Here is a 16,253-nt window from a genome sequence, read left to right as displayed (position 1 = left end):
TGTCTCAAACATGCTTTCTACCATCCTGTTTCTTATGCATCAGAATAAGTCTCTATCATAATTTGCAGGCAAGGTTCTTTGAGTAGATGTGATATCTTTTATTAGACCAACTGAGCAGTTGGACAAAAGTTCTTAGCAAGCTTTTGGGTGCAATCACCCTTCTTACAACCAAAAAACCCAGCTCTCATCATTTGCAAACTTGTCACATTATCTGTTTTAAATCTTTCTTGAATACTTCTCTTTTTCTGCCATGCCTACAAATCACTCCCATCTGGCATTGGTTAAGGAAATGCCTAGATGAGACTTCTATTCTGATAATGTTATCAGCTTCATTACTTCATTATTCACCTATCTCCAACCTCTTTTCTTGTTCTGTCCATTTTTCATCCTATCTAACACGGGGAAGTTTGCTAGTGGCTTCAGCCGGGTCATAATTTCACTCCTAGAGTGAATAAAGACCATTTTCTTAGTTACTTATCTGCACAGTAATCTGTACAATAATGGACTTCAGTCTTGACTTGGGTTTCTGGAGGCTACTATAATAAAATAACAACACAAAAGGGGTATGGATATCAGCCACATGCATATATATAAAATCACAGAATCATAGGAAATTCAGGTTGGAAGGGAGGTCCTCAGGAGGTCATCCATACCCCTGCTCAAAGCAGGTCCATCAACAACTACCACATCCCAGCCAAGGTTTTGTCTGGCTAGGTCTTAAAAACCTCTAAGAGTTGAGATTCCACCACCTCTCTGGGTAGCCTGTTCCAGTGCTTTACTACCCTCCTAAACTTCCCTTGCTGCAAGTTGAAACCACTGCACCTTGTTCTGTCATCTGCCAGCACTGAGAGCAGTCCAGCTCCACCCTCTTTGGAACCACCCAGCAAGTAGTTGAAGGCTGCTATTATATCCCCTCTCAGTCTTCTCTTTTCTTGATTAAATAAGCCCAATTCCCTCAGACTCTCCTCGTAAGTCATCTGCCCCAGCCCCCTATTTTCATTGCCTTCCACTGGACTTTATCCACAAATTATTTCCAATTTATTTACATCTTTTCTGTAGTGGGGTTTCAAAACTGGACACAATAGTCCAGATGTGACCTCACCAATGCTAAATAGAGGAAAATACATATACAGCTGTCTACAGCAGAGGCCAGCAACTATTTCAGGCAGAGGGCCGCTTACTGACTTTTGGCAAGCCATTGAGAGCTGCATGACAGGTAGCTAGGGGCAGATAAATATTAATTTTCAAATATTTTTAGGGGCCCTGCAGGCCAGATAGAATGGCCTGGCAGGCTGTATCCAGCCTGCAGCCCGCATTTTGCCCACGCGGAGTCTACAGGGTTCAAATTACATTTTGACTCTGGAGAGGGGGGAGGGGGAGGGCAGAGGGGAGAATCTGCACAAAAAACCCCAAAAACAAAAACAGTTAATTGATTAACAATCTAAGTGAAGGAGCCACCTGATCAAGTTACCATCTTTGAATTGTACAGGGGAGCTCTTGTCTCTTATGGGTGGGCTCAGCCCCGCCCCAAACACCTCCAGTTTGCACCCTGTCTGTCTATTAATATCTATCTATTATTATCTGTATCTATCTATCTATTACACTGAAGGAACAGATTCCCACAATGCAATTTGCCCTAAAACATATTCATAATAAGGTAGTGTAAGAGTGATTATGTAGCTATGATGGTTCAGCAATTATGTGAGAGAAGAATTTCTTAGGGTGATATTTTTTATTGAACAAACTGTGTGGTAGGATCAGGTTTCCTATGCAAGAACCTTTTCTGGTTTTGCATTTTTCCTATCTGACACAAGGAGTCTGGCTAATTACTTCATCCAAGTCATAATGTCTTGCATGGGAAAGCTTGTCTAACTCTACCGGATAGTTGGTCCAATAAAAAAATATCTCCATAAGTCACTGCCTCTCACATAAGAAGGTCATAGTTAGGTCTAGGGTCTCTCAATCCGGGTTCCCTATAAGCACTGTGCAAACAGCGAGTCAAAGGGCTCCCCGAAGGCTTGGGGAAGGTAGCATAGTTCACAACCCGGTCGTAGCGTGAACGGAAAGGCCCAGCTCTGGCCTTGTGCCAGCCACGCTGGGCACCCCAGAAGTGCCGCTCTCCTAGCTGGCAGCAGCGGCTGCGCACAGATCCGTTGTGCAGGCTAGCACTTGTCCTCTCCTCTGCAGCCCTTGCGGGAAAAGCTGTTTTCGGGGAGCGCCTGGATGCTCTTTGATCTACTGTTTTGACCCCGTCATTTCTCTGCCCCCTACCCTGATGGACCGGAACAGATGCACCGGCTTAGGTCTGTGGGCACTTGCGCCTCAGCAGGCATCACTGAGGACATGCCCACGTGCAGCCAGGCTACGCGTGGCAGAGGCAGCACCCGAGATCCGCTGCCGCTGCCCCCGCCGGGCTCGGAGCACGCTCGCTGCAACAGCGTGAGCTCGGAGCCCCCACAGCCAGCGCTCGCCCGCCGGCACCGAGCCGCTCGCGTTTGCCCGGGGCACATGCACCCTGCCCGGCCAGGCGACCCGCGCCCGCCGCCGCGTTACCTCAGCCGCTCTTGTTCCCGCTTCGGCTTCTTGGCTCGCGGCTCGTCCCCTGCCATCTCCGCGCCCGCGTGCTACAACCCCGGCTCGGCGCGAGCTCTCTGCAAGCAGCAGTGGGGCAGGGTCGGCTACGCAGAGCGCCTGATCCGGGGCGGCCCGGGGGCGGGAAGCTGCCGCACACGTGTGAGAGGCCTCCCGCCGCCCCGAGGGCAGAGCTGCTCCGGGGGCCGCCTAAGGCCGAGCGCCCCGCGCCTGCACGCGGTCCGGGGAAGCAGGCGGCAGGGCTCGCGTTTGCTGCAGGCAGTCACATAGTCACCTGCGCCGGCCGAGGAGAAGGCGCGGGGTGGGGGCCTTGGAGCCATATTTGCCAGCGTTGCGGGGGGAGCGGGACCGGGTCAGTGCGGGCTCCGGCGCAGGTGAACTGGGTCGTACGGGGAGAGTTGGGGGCTGGAAAAGGAAGGGTATTTTTTTTTTTTCCTGGTAGGCGCCGAAAGCTGCTGCTTGAAATGACCTCCCTTTGTCCTGTCCGTGTTGCTCTGAGCCTGGAAGTCTCGGCCTGGATCGTCGCATTTATTACCTTATTAGTTAATGTTTTTGGAGGTTATAAAACTCTCAGGGTGGTTATGCTTTACTGCAGGGCGTTGGCTGCCTCCGGACTGAGGAGTGTGTGCTCGGGATAACCATCTGGGAAGTAGCAGAGAAAACTACCAAGGACATTTTATGTCTTCTGTTTATAAACGTCTGCCGCATTTTGCGCTTTCGTTTTGGCCGGGAAACCTTCCCTTTGTCCCTTTTGACTTAAATGTTACCAGTTGGTAGCCTAGACTTGGTTTCTTGAAGGAATTTAACATTGGAAAAAATAGAGTATCTTAGTAATGGTGTGGCTAAGAGTTAAGGAGTGTATCTGACTGGCTTTCTTGGTCATGGTGTGGAAATGGTACTTATTTATTAACTGGGTTGGTCCAGGTTTGTTTCTTAATGGAGTCTTTTATTGCTGTTGGCTTAAAGTTAAATATGAAAAGCCTCTTGTGCTGTAGGAGAAAATGGGAGGCTGCTGTGTTAATGCTACCTGTCTTTTGCAGTTTTACAGTTATGTGAACCCCTATCCATGTCAGATTTATTTGGGATGTTTAATGGTAAAGCAAGCCTCAGCATTATGGTTAAATTCAAATATGTAATGCTTAACTTTAAAAATATTAACGCAAGAGATTCTACATATTTAAAAAATAGCCTTAACTTTCTGATTATGTGTAAGTAGAAAATTTTAAGTATAGAAATTGAGTCTCTGATGTTGAATTCAGACATAAGAGAATGCCCAAGTTGTTGGGGATCATAGTGCATTTCAGTTTGAACTGAGACTTAAAGGTTTTCAGGTGTCTAGAGCCTTTTGCAATTGATAGGAGTGAGATGCTTAAAATTTTTTTTTGAGACTTTAGGCCTGAATGTCTGAAAGTTCATTTGAAAAGTATTCCTCAGTTGGTGGATCTGTTATTGTCTAAACTAGAGGTGGCCAGTTATTTTGGGTGGAGGACCTCTTATTGAGTTTTAGCAATCCATCAAGGGCCATATGACAGGCAGCTGGGGCAGATAAATATTAATTTTCTAAATTTATAGGGGTTCTGCAGGCCGGATAGAATGTTGTCCACCCCTGGTCTAAACTGTGTGAAATGGGAAAACCAGACTTCTTTGCAGAAACCTAAACTGCAATTTTGGTAATAGCAAGTTGTTTCATAGTAATTCAGGTAAGAACTTCCCTATCTCCCTCTTTTATCATCCCCCTATGGATTTCATAGGAGCAAGGTGGTCCATGGTGTCTAGATGGCAAGGAAAGGCTTTTTTTCATAGTTTGCAAAATGCTTAAGGTGTGCCAGCTGTTGTAGAGACCACTAAATGCATACCCCTTGCCTTTTAAGTCTAAGTTTCATGTAGCCTGTGATGTGGGAACATAAAGTAAACTAAATCTGTTGCCTACTATGTCCTTAGAATTCTTGGCTTTGTGTTTTGGCATGTTAATAAACCAAGGAACCATATCCCCCTTGTTAACACTCAGCTTGTTTCTATGAAGGCTTGTCTGTTGGGAACAGGGAGAAGCAACATCAAGGAGAACCCAACTTTGAGCTACCCAGCTGCAGCACAGTTCCCTACTAGCTGGAAGCTATACCCTCAGTGCAGCCAGGGAACAAGGGGCTGGGGAGAAGTGACAGCAGCAGCATGGATGCAGTTCCCAGCTGGAAGCTTTGCTTGTGCCCTAACTATGGAGTTGGGGGTTAGGAAGAGTGGTGTTAGTGCCAGCTCCCAGCTGCCTGACCCCATCACAGGCAAATCCCCCTTGCTGATGTGCCACTGAAGCCACCCAGTGCATGCTGGACTTGAGATAAGTTGTTCTGCTGTGTGGTTTTCAAAGTTCCTAGCTCCTGGCTTGAGGGTATAGTGTTCCTGTGGGCAAAGGGATTCTAGGTTCCAATCCCTATTCCCAAGGTTATTGTCTTGTTCTTATTATTTAACAATGATATTTACATGCTGGGATCAACCTGGGTTTTCCTTCCATTAGTGAAGTACTGTAACCACTAGTGTACAGTGCCAGTCTCCCTCTTGTTCTCTTTCTGGCTTCATATCTCCTGTGACGGATGCCCAATGGAGAAGAGGAGGAAGAGAAGAGAATGTTTTACCCAGCTTTATCCTTTAGTGTGGCAGAATAGTCTCCTAAGAAGGGGATTTGAATCCCTCAGGCTAAAGAGGACCTAAAATTCAGGGTTCCTGATTGCTGTGCAAATGCTCTGATATGTTGGGTTAAAAAAAAAAAATGTTGGCTGTTGGGTAAAAAGTTGCCACCACCAATATTTTTGAGCTAAGTATGAGTTAAGCATGCTCGGAGCACATATAATGTGTCTCTAGGGATGGGTTCATCTGTGCATACCCCATAATGGTCAATGTCTCACATTTGGCTATACTCAGAAGCTAAGTGCAGAACCTTGTAATTTTGCAGTCCAAAATGGAAGCATGGTTTGAACTTGGACAGCTACTGAGGTTTTGGAGCTTGTAGAGCAGGGCCAAACTTAATTACTGTTTGAAACTTGGCTAATTAAATTATACCAGAATCTTGTTTAGACACCTGCAGAACCATACTGGATCTTGCCTCTCATAGCAAGTTTGAAGCAGAGCCAGGAGTGGAACCCACATCTCCCGAATTTCCACCCAGTGCCTTAGCTACAAAACCATCTCCCTCTGTGCTTTCATGTGCAGCTTTGTTTATCTCAGCAGGCACCTGCATTGTTGCAAGTTGCTGGCATGCAGTATAGCATCTTGCACCTGCCTGTGTATATGGCTCTCTTGCCACCTTTTATAACCATAGTTGTAACTTTTCAGTAAGTTCTAGGTAATGATTAGTAACAGTGTAAAGTGGCATCAAACCTTTAATAGTAATATATCTGCTTAAGGGTTTACAGTCATTATAATTAAACACTGTCTGTAATAATGTAATAGATGTTATTTAACTTTGATAGCATGCCTTTTCTTGTGTCCTCTTATCGGCTTTGAAAGGAGTTGGAGATTGTAATGTCTTTCCATATTGTTACATGAAAGAGTTAAGCAAACAACAGTAATACAAATACAGTACAACTGATTAATACAAACTGATAAATCAAAGAGCTGTCCAGTGCACTAAGGAAATAATAGTTTATAGGGGAAATAATTTGTCTATTGGTTGTAGTTCAGAGGTATTGATTGTAGAAAACAGCTTTAAAAAAGATGCTAATAACTTGGGGTGAATGATGTTCCTTTCTTATTACTGAATCATTTATGTATGTGGACAGGAAAAATGGACTCTTCAAGTTCAGCAATGCATTTGCATGACTAAATGTCCCTTAATACAATGCATTCTGAATCTTACGAAGTCAAAAACAGAATAGCTTAAAAGCTAAAAATCAATTTAAGAGGTAGGCTGTCTCTCTCTTCTCCCCCCTGCCCGCAATGGTTTAGAGGAGATGGGGGGAGAGGGGGTCTGCATTCAGTCAAACATAATGAAATGGTGATCTCAAAGCTGTTGAAAGTACAGATCTAAAAAGAGGAGTAAAATACTGGAAAGGAAAAGCTGGCTTTCAAGCAGGTTGTGAACTGAACATTCAAATCTATCTGTTTACCATTATTACTATTTTTAGCTGTTAATTATAAAATGAATGGGAATGATAAACCTGCTTACTGGAAGTCAGATAATAGTATGCAGCCTCTTCCATTTATAAAAATGTTTTTGTTTGTTTTTAATTTAACACATTGGACATAGTCTTTAACATTTAGTGTTTTGCTCCTTGGAGCACTAACAAATGAGTCTGAACAACTGGCCAAAGCTGATATCTGTCTCTACCCAAGTGAAAATGCTGCATAAATAGTAAACTGTCTCCTTTGGACTTCAGGTGGCAATCCATATTTACAATGGATGTAGCTGGCCTATGCAGAAAGCCAATATTAATCCTATGCACTAGTGAAGTTCCATTTAATTCCTCTATTAGAACTCTTCCTACAAGTAGCCACATGTTGAACAATTATGAATGTCTGTTTTGGAGACAGAAGCCAGAGTCTTAGATAGGAGGGTGAAAATAAAGTGTTAGGTGCCAACTGCCGTTTATGGAAGTAAGGGCTGGAAGAAGCCAAATTAAACCCTCCTCATTTAAGTTTTAGCCATGTTTATTCTTTTTGTCTCCCTGTATCCCCCTTGTGCTACCCCACTTGAAAGTATGTGCAGTAAGATTTTGCTGAACCTGTCAAAGAATGGGTTGGTGACTGCCAACTTTATAGCAGCTCTTTTTAAAAGCCTGAAGCAAGTTGGTAGGTAGGGAAACCTGTCATTAATTATACAAAGATATCACTTAAAGCAGTTTCCAATCTGGAATAAGGCATTAATTGGCATTTACTAAATTAGTGTTGCAGTTTGTTAGACTTGGGATGTGTTACGTTTTCTTGTTTACCATACATAAAAAGAAAAATCTAGCTGACAGCCCTGCCTGCAGACAGTCCAGTTACAATTCAGTAGAATTTAAATAGCAGTAATTTTAAATGTGAAAGAAAGTTTCTTCTGATTAATCCAAGAAACAAAAAGCCAGACCAGCTTTTCAGACAGTTTGTTTACTGGAATATTTTGTATTTTTCTCCTTGCATGCTGTAGTAATCTACATCCCCAGTTTTTTTGCCTTGGGGTAGGAAAGGTGACCAGTTGCTTAGATTTCTTGTACACATTGTAATATCATTACTCATATTTTGCTCAAAATAGTCTTGCTATTTCCATTCCAAATATCGCTCTTTCACTCAGTGTCTGTTCTCTCTGTCCTGTCTGTCTGTGCAAAGAAGCATTCTGACAGGTGGCAGGCTGCCACCATGATGGTGGGGATACAGGGGACGGAGCAGGGGATTGAGAGATCCCCACCCTGCTCCCTGGAGGCGATGACAACAGAGCAAACAGAATGGGGGGCCTCACCCCCCCCCCCCCCGCTCCCTGCAGATGGCGATGATGGAGCGGGGGGGTGCTCCTTGCTCCTAGGAAGTGATGGTGGTGGCATGGGTGGGGGGAGTGGAGTCGGGATGCCACTGTGGGGAGAACAGGTCTGGACCCCAAGCAGCAGGAGGGATAGGGGGAGTGGGCCCAAATTGGGAGGGGGGGGCACAGAGCTCCCCACCCACTCCCCTCCCTACATTCTTGATGGGCAATTGGCTAGTATCCTTAATAAATTCCTAATGTATTATCTCTTCCAGTATCTCTTTCCTAGATATTAAGACCTTGAGAACTAGTTTAATCAAACTGACACGCACAGAATAAACCACAATGTCAAATTAAAGCATTTACTATTTCAAATACTAAATATATAATCTTTTCTTTTTTAGCCCTTAAAAAAAACCCTGAATGCCCTACAGCTGGGTGCTCAACCCCTGGCCTTCAGGGCTCCCCGTGGAGCCCTGCAGGCTGTTGCTCTCTAGGCACTAGATTGGGCATGCAGGGTAGAACGGGACCCCAGTCCTAACACACAGGGTCTGATCCAGCCCCATGCCACTCATTTGGTCCATGGGATCACAGACTTGAACCCTACTGCTTTACAATAATAAACTAGTCATTTGCCTTATGGAAAACTTTAAACCATTTACACTGAAATTGGCATTTCCTATTAACATTCTGTGAAGGCTATGGCTATGGTGTGGGAGGGGTGGTGCCATGATGCCCCCTAGTGGCTGTTTTGATCCTGCCTGGCTCTTGCCCATGCCTCCTAGGGTCTCACCCTGCTTCCTTACCTACATTGTTGTTAAAAGCAATGTGAGAAGGTTCCCCTTGGAGGCTGGTGACCCTAGGGTTCCCTCTCCTTAGGTCCCGCTTGCCTTAGCAGCTAAATTCATGGTCACTTCTAAAGCTAAACCTTGCAGGTGCTACTGCTTGATCATTCTTATGAGGCACCTTGCCTTAGTACAAGGTTTGGCCTCCTCTGGCTTCCAAACCCTTGTTGGGGTCTCAGCCTTCCCAGCTGCTGCCTCTTTTCTCTAGCTGGCCTCCTTTAACCTAGGCTCACTAAACCAGGTCTCAGCTTACGAGCTCCAATGCCTATTTGGTCCTTCTCAGGCACTGGCCATCCCTGGCTTAGATCCTGCCATGGCAGTGTTCTAAGCCCTGTGGCACCCCACTGTGGCTGCCTCATTCAGCCACACCCAGTCCACTAGTGTTGTAGCAAGCCAAATTAAACATCTGTGAATACAAAGAAAACACAGGCATACTGCTTGCAACACCTGTTGCTCCCGAACTATAATATACCTGGGCTAGACCTGCTTCCCCCTTGTGAGCAGGCTCCCTGAGGCTGCTTCCCACAGTCAGCTTCTCCATGGGAGCTGCTTCTCCTCCTGCTTTCCTAATTGCCATCTTTGGGACAGGGATTATGTGCCCTGGAAGCCCTTCTGCCTTCCCCTCAGCCTGGCAAATGGGTGTTTGATCTCTCAATCAGAGGGCTGCAAGTGCTCCTGCTACTTGCTTCTCTTGAAGTGATAGAGGCACCTGGTGTCCTGGGACATGCCCCTTCCTCCTGGACCAGCAGCTTCAATCCCCACCTCTCTCAATAGAGTTCCTCTCAGTTCTCCCCTTTGATTCCATAGGTCACCGTTCCCATCTGCCTGTAGCATGCTTTTGCACAGGTGTCTAGGGCTCTGATTAAGTCCCACTCAACCTCCCTGGCTGAGTAACAGGGCTTGGGTCTGCTGTTGCACCTTCCTATTACTGCTAGCTTTTTTTCTATCCCATTTCTTTTTTCTCCCCCTTTTCCAGTCACTTAAATGTTATACCTGCTTCCACCCACACAATGCACATTTATTTTTAATAGGGATTCTAATATTTCTATTACAAGCATTTGGTCTTCTTACAATGCTTTTTTTAAGTACAGATTTTCTACCTGTCTGTTTTCAATCTTTAAAGGTCTTCTCAAGGAAGACTTGTGGCACTCAAGATAGTTGTGGTGTAAACTAAATTTGGAGGCTTAATTCTTCTATTTTTACACATGCCAGCACCGGTCTGTTGAAGCTGGTGGGATTAAGCGGTCCATTTATGTGCTATACCTTATGGAAGCAAAGGAAATTTTAAAGAAAAATGTTTGTCACTTTTGTGCCATCCAGATCATAATATGGCTAAATACAGGGGGTGAGGTGTAGGGGGTGCATGTGCACCCCCAAGAGTGCTGGTGTACCCTCTGTTGGTCCATGCTCCCTGTTTTGCTGGGGCGGCAGGCAGGAGCACTAGTGCCCCCCCCCGGTGAGCGCTGGCCAGGGAGCAGAGCTGCCAGCAAAAGTGGAAGTGGCCATGGGAGTTGTGGAAGTGGTGCGGGTGCTTCTACAGTCACAAAAAAAAGTGAGATCTGCTGACATCCCACTGATTCGAGAGGTACCAGACACCCATGGCTGGATAAGTGTCTAACCCCTGGAAGGAAGTGGAGTAACTTGGAAGATACTCTGATGTATAGGGACCTACCTAAACTGCAGTGTAAATTGGCAGTACAGCAACACCTTTAATTTTGCACTTGTAGCTCCCTGCACCTCCCCCTGACCCCACCACTGCTGAGTGGCCAAGAGGCAAAAACTGCAGCACTAATTGCGTCTCAGCCACTTGGTGGCAGGGGGTGGGGAAGGGGAAGCGGGGCACACTACTAAGATATTGTTTCATAGTTGTTAGGGTCTGGAAAGGACCTTACAGATCATCATAATGACTTTCCTTTAACTGCCTATAAATTTTAATCCAGCATTTCAAGACTTGAGCACTGTGCAGATATGTCCCTTTTTTAAATCCAAAATGCCAATTAAAATTAAAACTGAGCTTGTGAGAGAAGCAGCATGGGGATAATTATGCTGTCTCTCTGCTGTTGTGCCTTCATAGCCTCTGTGTTGTAGAGCTCTGTGTATTGGAGCATGGTGATAGGAGAATCTCACTGAGCCTATAACCCTTGGTTTCTAACTTCCTAATAGCCCAAATCTGCAAAATGGTCACAATTCTCACTGGCACTTGTAGAATTTCAGGCAATTGGCAACTTTCCTGATAGGTTCCTATTCTTTAAAACTCACAAAAATCTCTCTGGCATTAAACATGCCATTCTGTATTCATTTTGCTTAGTGTAGTATGTGACCTATTTTGAATAGTAAATTTCCTCAGAAATTCCCTTAACATTTCTTCAGCTTATTTCATGGGATGGGATGCTTGCTACAAACACAGTTCCACCCATATTTTCCCAGAATGAGTATTAGGAATGAGTGACATCTGTCCTCTTGCCAAGTGGATTGGATTTTTCCAGCTTTTTTTTGGGGGGGGGGGAAATTCAATCCTTGCATACACCAAAAGGAAATGAGATTGATTAAACACCAAGTAGTTATTTGTTGGGTGTTGCTAAGAGATGGGGTGTATCTGAGTCTGCCAGTGATGGAGTGTTTGGGTTGGAAACATTAAATTGAGACAGCATGTAAACATATGGAAGGCCTGCCAGCTGGTAGCTGACATGCTATGCAAATTTCTGCTTGCAGTACAGGCTGTGATTTTTTTTTTTTTTTTGTTATGGAAAACATGAAGGAGGATGGAAAGGGCACTCCCCTCCCCATACTACACTACTAATTAAAAGCAACTTTAAAGCATTCTTAAGAGACCACTTACTTTGAAAAAATAAATCCAGGAAGTAATTTTCAATGGTAAGAGAATAAAGCTAAAGATGAGAGAGGCATGTGGAAAGTAGACAACTGTCTTACTGTGTTTGTAACTATGCTTAATTAGATTGGTTACACACATAGCTCTGATCTAGTACAAATGCAAAGAAAGTAGATGTTAATTAAACAAAAGCCTTTGTTAGTATTGGTCTTATTCACCTGAAGTTCCCAGAATCCAAATAGTTATAACTAAGAGAAATACCTCACAAGACTCCAGGTAGTTATGAACTGAATACATAGTATTTTTGTCCTAATTATGGGTAAATTGAGAGACTTTTAGGGGCTGATACTGATAGCTGATTTTTAAGGAGGCATGTTGGCTGATGCCAATCAGATTTACAATACAGTGCGTGCAGCTGGTAAGTCTTTGGTGGAAGAGGAGTAGGAGGGGAAGGGGCATAGGTGGGGGCAGATCAAAGCCCCTGAGGTGAGGGAGGGAGTAGAGCTGTGGGCAGATGCTGCCCAGCTGGGGCAGGGTACAGGATGGAGCCGTGGCTCATCTTGGGGGCACAAGGCAGGAGGGGGTGGTTCCCACCACTGCCCACCATAGAAGGGCATGGAGGGGGGCAGCATGTGGCCCCAGATCTGGGTAGGCGGGCTACAGCTGTGGGCTGGGGTTGTGTAGGGCTCTTTGAGTGTGGAGGGGGGGTGGGATTGGATTGGGGCCGCACTCAGGGCAGGTGGTAGTGGTGCTGGGAAGGGGACTACAGGTGGGCTGTAGCCACCCCAAATTTTGTCGTAGTCCCCCCCCTTCCAGCACCACCACTGTCTGTCCCAAAAGCAGCCCTGAGCCAACCTGCCCCTCCCCCCCTGGGAAGCATGCCCTTCTGGGGAGCATGCAGTGGCAGGAGCCACCCCCCCATGCTCCCCAGACAAACCGCTCATGGCTCTGTCCCACACCCCACCCTGGTGGGCCCCAGCCCTGCTCCCTCCGTCACTGTGGGAGGGCATTAATCTGCCCCCCCCCCTTCCTTTCCCCTTCCCCTTCCTCCACAATACTTCCTTTCCTCCTCTTACCGGCTGCATGCAACTTTCCAAGCGATGATCCTCGCTGCTTGAGTTCTACGCTACGGCTGCAATCAATTTTCTTTATTTCGGTGCTAATCTGATATTGGACCGATGAATCAGTGCACCTCTAGTTGTAATAGTAAACAACAGGTGAATTATGCATCTTTATAAATGAAAGGATTAATGCTATTCAGATACTTGTATTAAGGAGCATCAACAGAAATTGAAAATCCAGTCACTTGTACTTAAATGAGACGGAATCTTTTGGAAGCAGTAGTTAAACATCTGCAATTCAATTCTGTCATTGAACTGAAGGCAACCTACTACTGATCTTTTATAAGACTGGGTCTTGCTGGCTGCATTATTGAATGTCATCAAAAGCTAAATGGTAGAATTGTCTGTATAGGATCTAGTTTACATGAGAACAGGGTCTAGTGCTATGTGAGAAAAATATTGGAGGATCTTTAATTAAACAAGGAAATGTCATTTTTATGCCTGGATTTTTAAAAGGAAGCTACAAAAATTAAGTATACTGATTCCATTGAAATAAAGGCATCTCACACTCTGGCTCTTGGGAGAAATTTGTTTTAGTGGTTTTATGCATAACCTACCATTAGCAGGACCACTTACTCCCTTATACTTTCCAAAAGGAGAATATGTTCTTAATCTCACAGGCCTTTACACTGGATCTCAGGGAGCCAGTGACTTTCATGGGCAGGGGTTTATGGTGAACAAAGCTTGCCCTTACCCCACTCTCCAAGTATGAGTCATTCATAATAGACTTGAGTTGTCAGACTTTGCTTGGTGCAGAGCTAGGAAATATGGGGAGGGGTCAGAAATGTGGAAGCGTGTTAAAGATGCTAGAGCAGTGCAAGCAGCATTCTGCCCTTCTGCAAGTCTAGATCACTAGGGCTAACTCTGAGGGGCTGGAACAACCTTAGTTAATGTAAGAGATCAACCAAATGTCATTTGGGGGAAAAATTATGGGAAACGGTTTTCAAGACGTACTTTTTCTGTCACCCCTCTATAAACAATGAGTATCCCTTGAATGGATCTTTGGGAATGCAGAAGAGCTAAAAAAAAAAAAGCAGAACCAGAGGTTGGATACCTTCCCCTCTAGTAATGTAATTGGAGGGCAAGACAAAAGGAGCCACCTGTTCTTTTTTTCCCTCTTCCAACACATTGCCCAGTATGGTGGCTTATTAGGACAGGATTTAAAGCTGTGGTCTCCTCCAACGTTTTTATGGTAAAGATCATTTTTTGTAAGTAAAGGGCACCCCAGGATCTACTGCCCCCCCTGCCTCCCAGACAAACCCAGGTGGCATGGCTCAGCCCAGCCATGTGCATCCTGCTGCTTTTGATCATGGAGCCTCTAAGAGGCTGAGACTGACTGTCAGAGGCTCCATGATTGACCAATCAAGATTGACTCATTGGTGACCACTGATTTAGAGGCTCTTCTTCCCTATGCAACTGTCTGACCAAGGAACCCCTCCTTCATGCTACCCCTTGCTGTGGGGCAGAGACTCCACAGCCACCTTTTTCCTTACTGCTGTTTTTAAGTAAGAGAGATCAGAGCAATGCAGCAGAGCATTTGGATGGAAGGGTGTTCAGTTCAGCTCTGCCATGTTGGTTTTTTGTTGCTCCCCCCTCCCCCTTGTATTTCTTCCATCCAGCTCCTGCACCTGTGGAATCCTCACTGACCACCATACCATTCTTAGTGAAGAGGGCTGGGCAGAGAGGAGCCAACCTGTGCAGGGCAGACACATAATTAAGAGATGATGCATGGGCATTTAAAAGACTAATAGATGGGCAATGCCCCTTTTATAGTGGATTCAGTCAGTGCAAAGGATGAAAGGAGGAGGGAGCTGGACAATGAAACATGGGGATGATAAGGTTATTTTTTCCTCTTAAGGGAATTAAATGCCCCAATATATTCTTATTAAAGCAGAATTTAGGTTGTCTACTGCTTGTTGTCCTTGTAGGAAGTCTGCTTCAGCTAAACTAAAACCTCTGAATTTCCTGGTTTCCAGAGACAAGGTACTATATACTACCTGTGCAACAGAACTGTAACTCGGTCCACTAAGCTATAGATACCCCAGCATACCAACAGCATGCATGCTTGTGCTTGACTGAAAGATGGCACAGAAGACTCTGGAAACGCATTGCATGAACACTGTAAGACAAAATCTATCCACTTCTCTTTGTCTGTCTTAGGTCATGGGCATAGGAAATGGGAGCTATATCCCCCTTGCACATTCAAAAACAAAGCCACCCAGTTTTGTATAATATTATCTCACCTTTTCCCTTATGTTTATTTCCAAGACACAGCTTTCACTTGTTCCTCTTAAGGCTCTGGGAAGCACAGCCCTGTATGTCACAAGACTGTATAATCCTCCTGACAAGACCACCTGTGTGCATCACTACTGATGCAGCCTACAGAACTGAACACCAAAATAAGGTACATGTGCACCTCTTACCATGTTACAATGGTAGCAGCTTTGTCAACCTGCTCCAGTTACTGTCCATCATTCAGTATAAACATACTGAATGCAGTGAAGGCAACTGGAATATGTGCAGATGAATCCTGTGGTTCAAAGCTATGGAATGCTGCACAGCCAGTGATGTGTTTCTGGTCATCAAGGTCCCAACCTTTCCAGAACCATTCCCTTGTCAGCTCTTGAGGGCAGAGTTCAGGTTGCACTGCAAAGGTTACATGCATACATTCTTCTTTCCGTGGTTTTCATAAACGTATGTGTAGCTTGGTTTGATGTTCTGGCAGGTCATGTGGCATCACCAGGCTATGTTATTACTGAATCAATAAAGTTTTGAAGTGGTTAATTCTAGGTAAGGATAGGCATGTGCCCTCAGTGATTGCTCCTGAAAACACTACCATACTCCTTTACCAATACACAACACTCCTCCTGGGTGGTTTTCGTGTGCCTTTCATCCAGGTTTTTCATTTGGTCAGACAGTGGGGAAGGAACAAAACTAGCATCTGAATTTTTTCAAAAAGGAGCAAACAGTCCTCTGCATAGCAAGCATATGTTGGACAAAAAATGTTTTCCTCTGAGGCCTTTCTGTTCCCTTGGAACTAGAAGAGTAACTAGAAAGAAGGAATTGAGATCCCTTGTAACAGAGGTCTTGACAAGAACGAGTAGTTTATCTTTGAGTATAAGGAGCACTGAAAAGCAATTTCCTTCACCTCTATAAGAAATTTCTCAATCAAGTCAACGATACAGCAGCTCAGGGGTATCAGAAGCTACTAGTTTACTTACAGTAACTACCTATGGCTTAAATGTTGAACTGTGGATGAGTATTCAAAGCCTGTTCCTTATGGGGACTCTCTGCTTCCAGGGCTTTATATTTCTGTAGTCTAAGCATTGCTGGAGATGGAAAATAGAGAATCTTCAGTGAAGTACTTAAGACTATAGAGGTGGAAGGCATTTCTGGGTCATTAAATCCAGTTCCCTGCATTTGCAGGCAACTAACTACAC

At 45.0% G+C, this 16,253-nt stretch overlaps 2 protein-coding genes across 8 annotated transcripts in view; one reads left to right on the top strand and one right to left on the bottom strand.

Moving 5' to 3' along the window:
- The window catches only part of ADK (adenosine kinase), a 577,699-nt gene extending 574,991 nt beyond the window's left edge, over positions 1–2,708 (bottom strand). Inside the window, exon 1 of one of the 2 annotated variants that reach the window (XM_090058441.1) lies at positions 2,554–2,708. In XM_090058441.1, the coding sequence (XP_089914567.1) occupies positions 2,554–2,609 (56 nt within the window). In that variant the 5' untranslated portion in view covers positions 2,610–2,708. The remainder of the gene's footprint in view (positions 1–2,553) is intronic. The other variant, XM_090058442.1, reaches the window with a different exon arrangement.
- A 134-nt stretch (positions 2,709–2,842) lies between these two features.
- Positions 2,843–16,253, top strand: part of AP3M1 (adaptor related protein complex 3 subunit mu 1) — a 38,317-nt gene continuing 24,906 nt past the window's right edge. The window contains exons 1-2 of one of the 6 annotated variants that reach the window (XM_090058444.1): positions 2,863–2,966; positions 15,082–15,217. In XM_090058444.1, the coding sequence (XP_089914570.1) occupies positions 15,131–15,217 (87 nt within the window). In that variant the 5' untranslated portion in view covers positions 2,863–2,966; positions 15,082–15,130. Of the gene's footprint in view, positions 2,967–4,183; positions 4,293–12,699; positions 14,935–15,081; positions 15,218–16,253 lie in introns of those variants that run through there. The other 5 variants (XM_090058447.1, XM_090058446.1, XM_090058445.1 and 2 more) reach the window with 5 other exon arrangements.

This window comes from Crocodylus siamensis, chromosome 7, assembly GCF_052110815.1.
Source record: "Crocodylus siamensis isolate JL-2025a chromosome 7, ASM5211081v1, whole genome shotgun sequence".
Classification (NCBI taxonomy): Eukaryota; Metazoa; Chordata; order Crocodylia; family Crocodylidae; genus Crocodylus; species Crocodylus siamensis.
The sequence above is the reverse complement of the archived record's forward strand: the minus strand, read 5'-3'. Positions and strand labels throughout refer to the sequence as shown.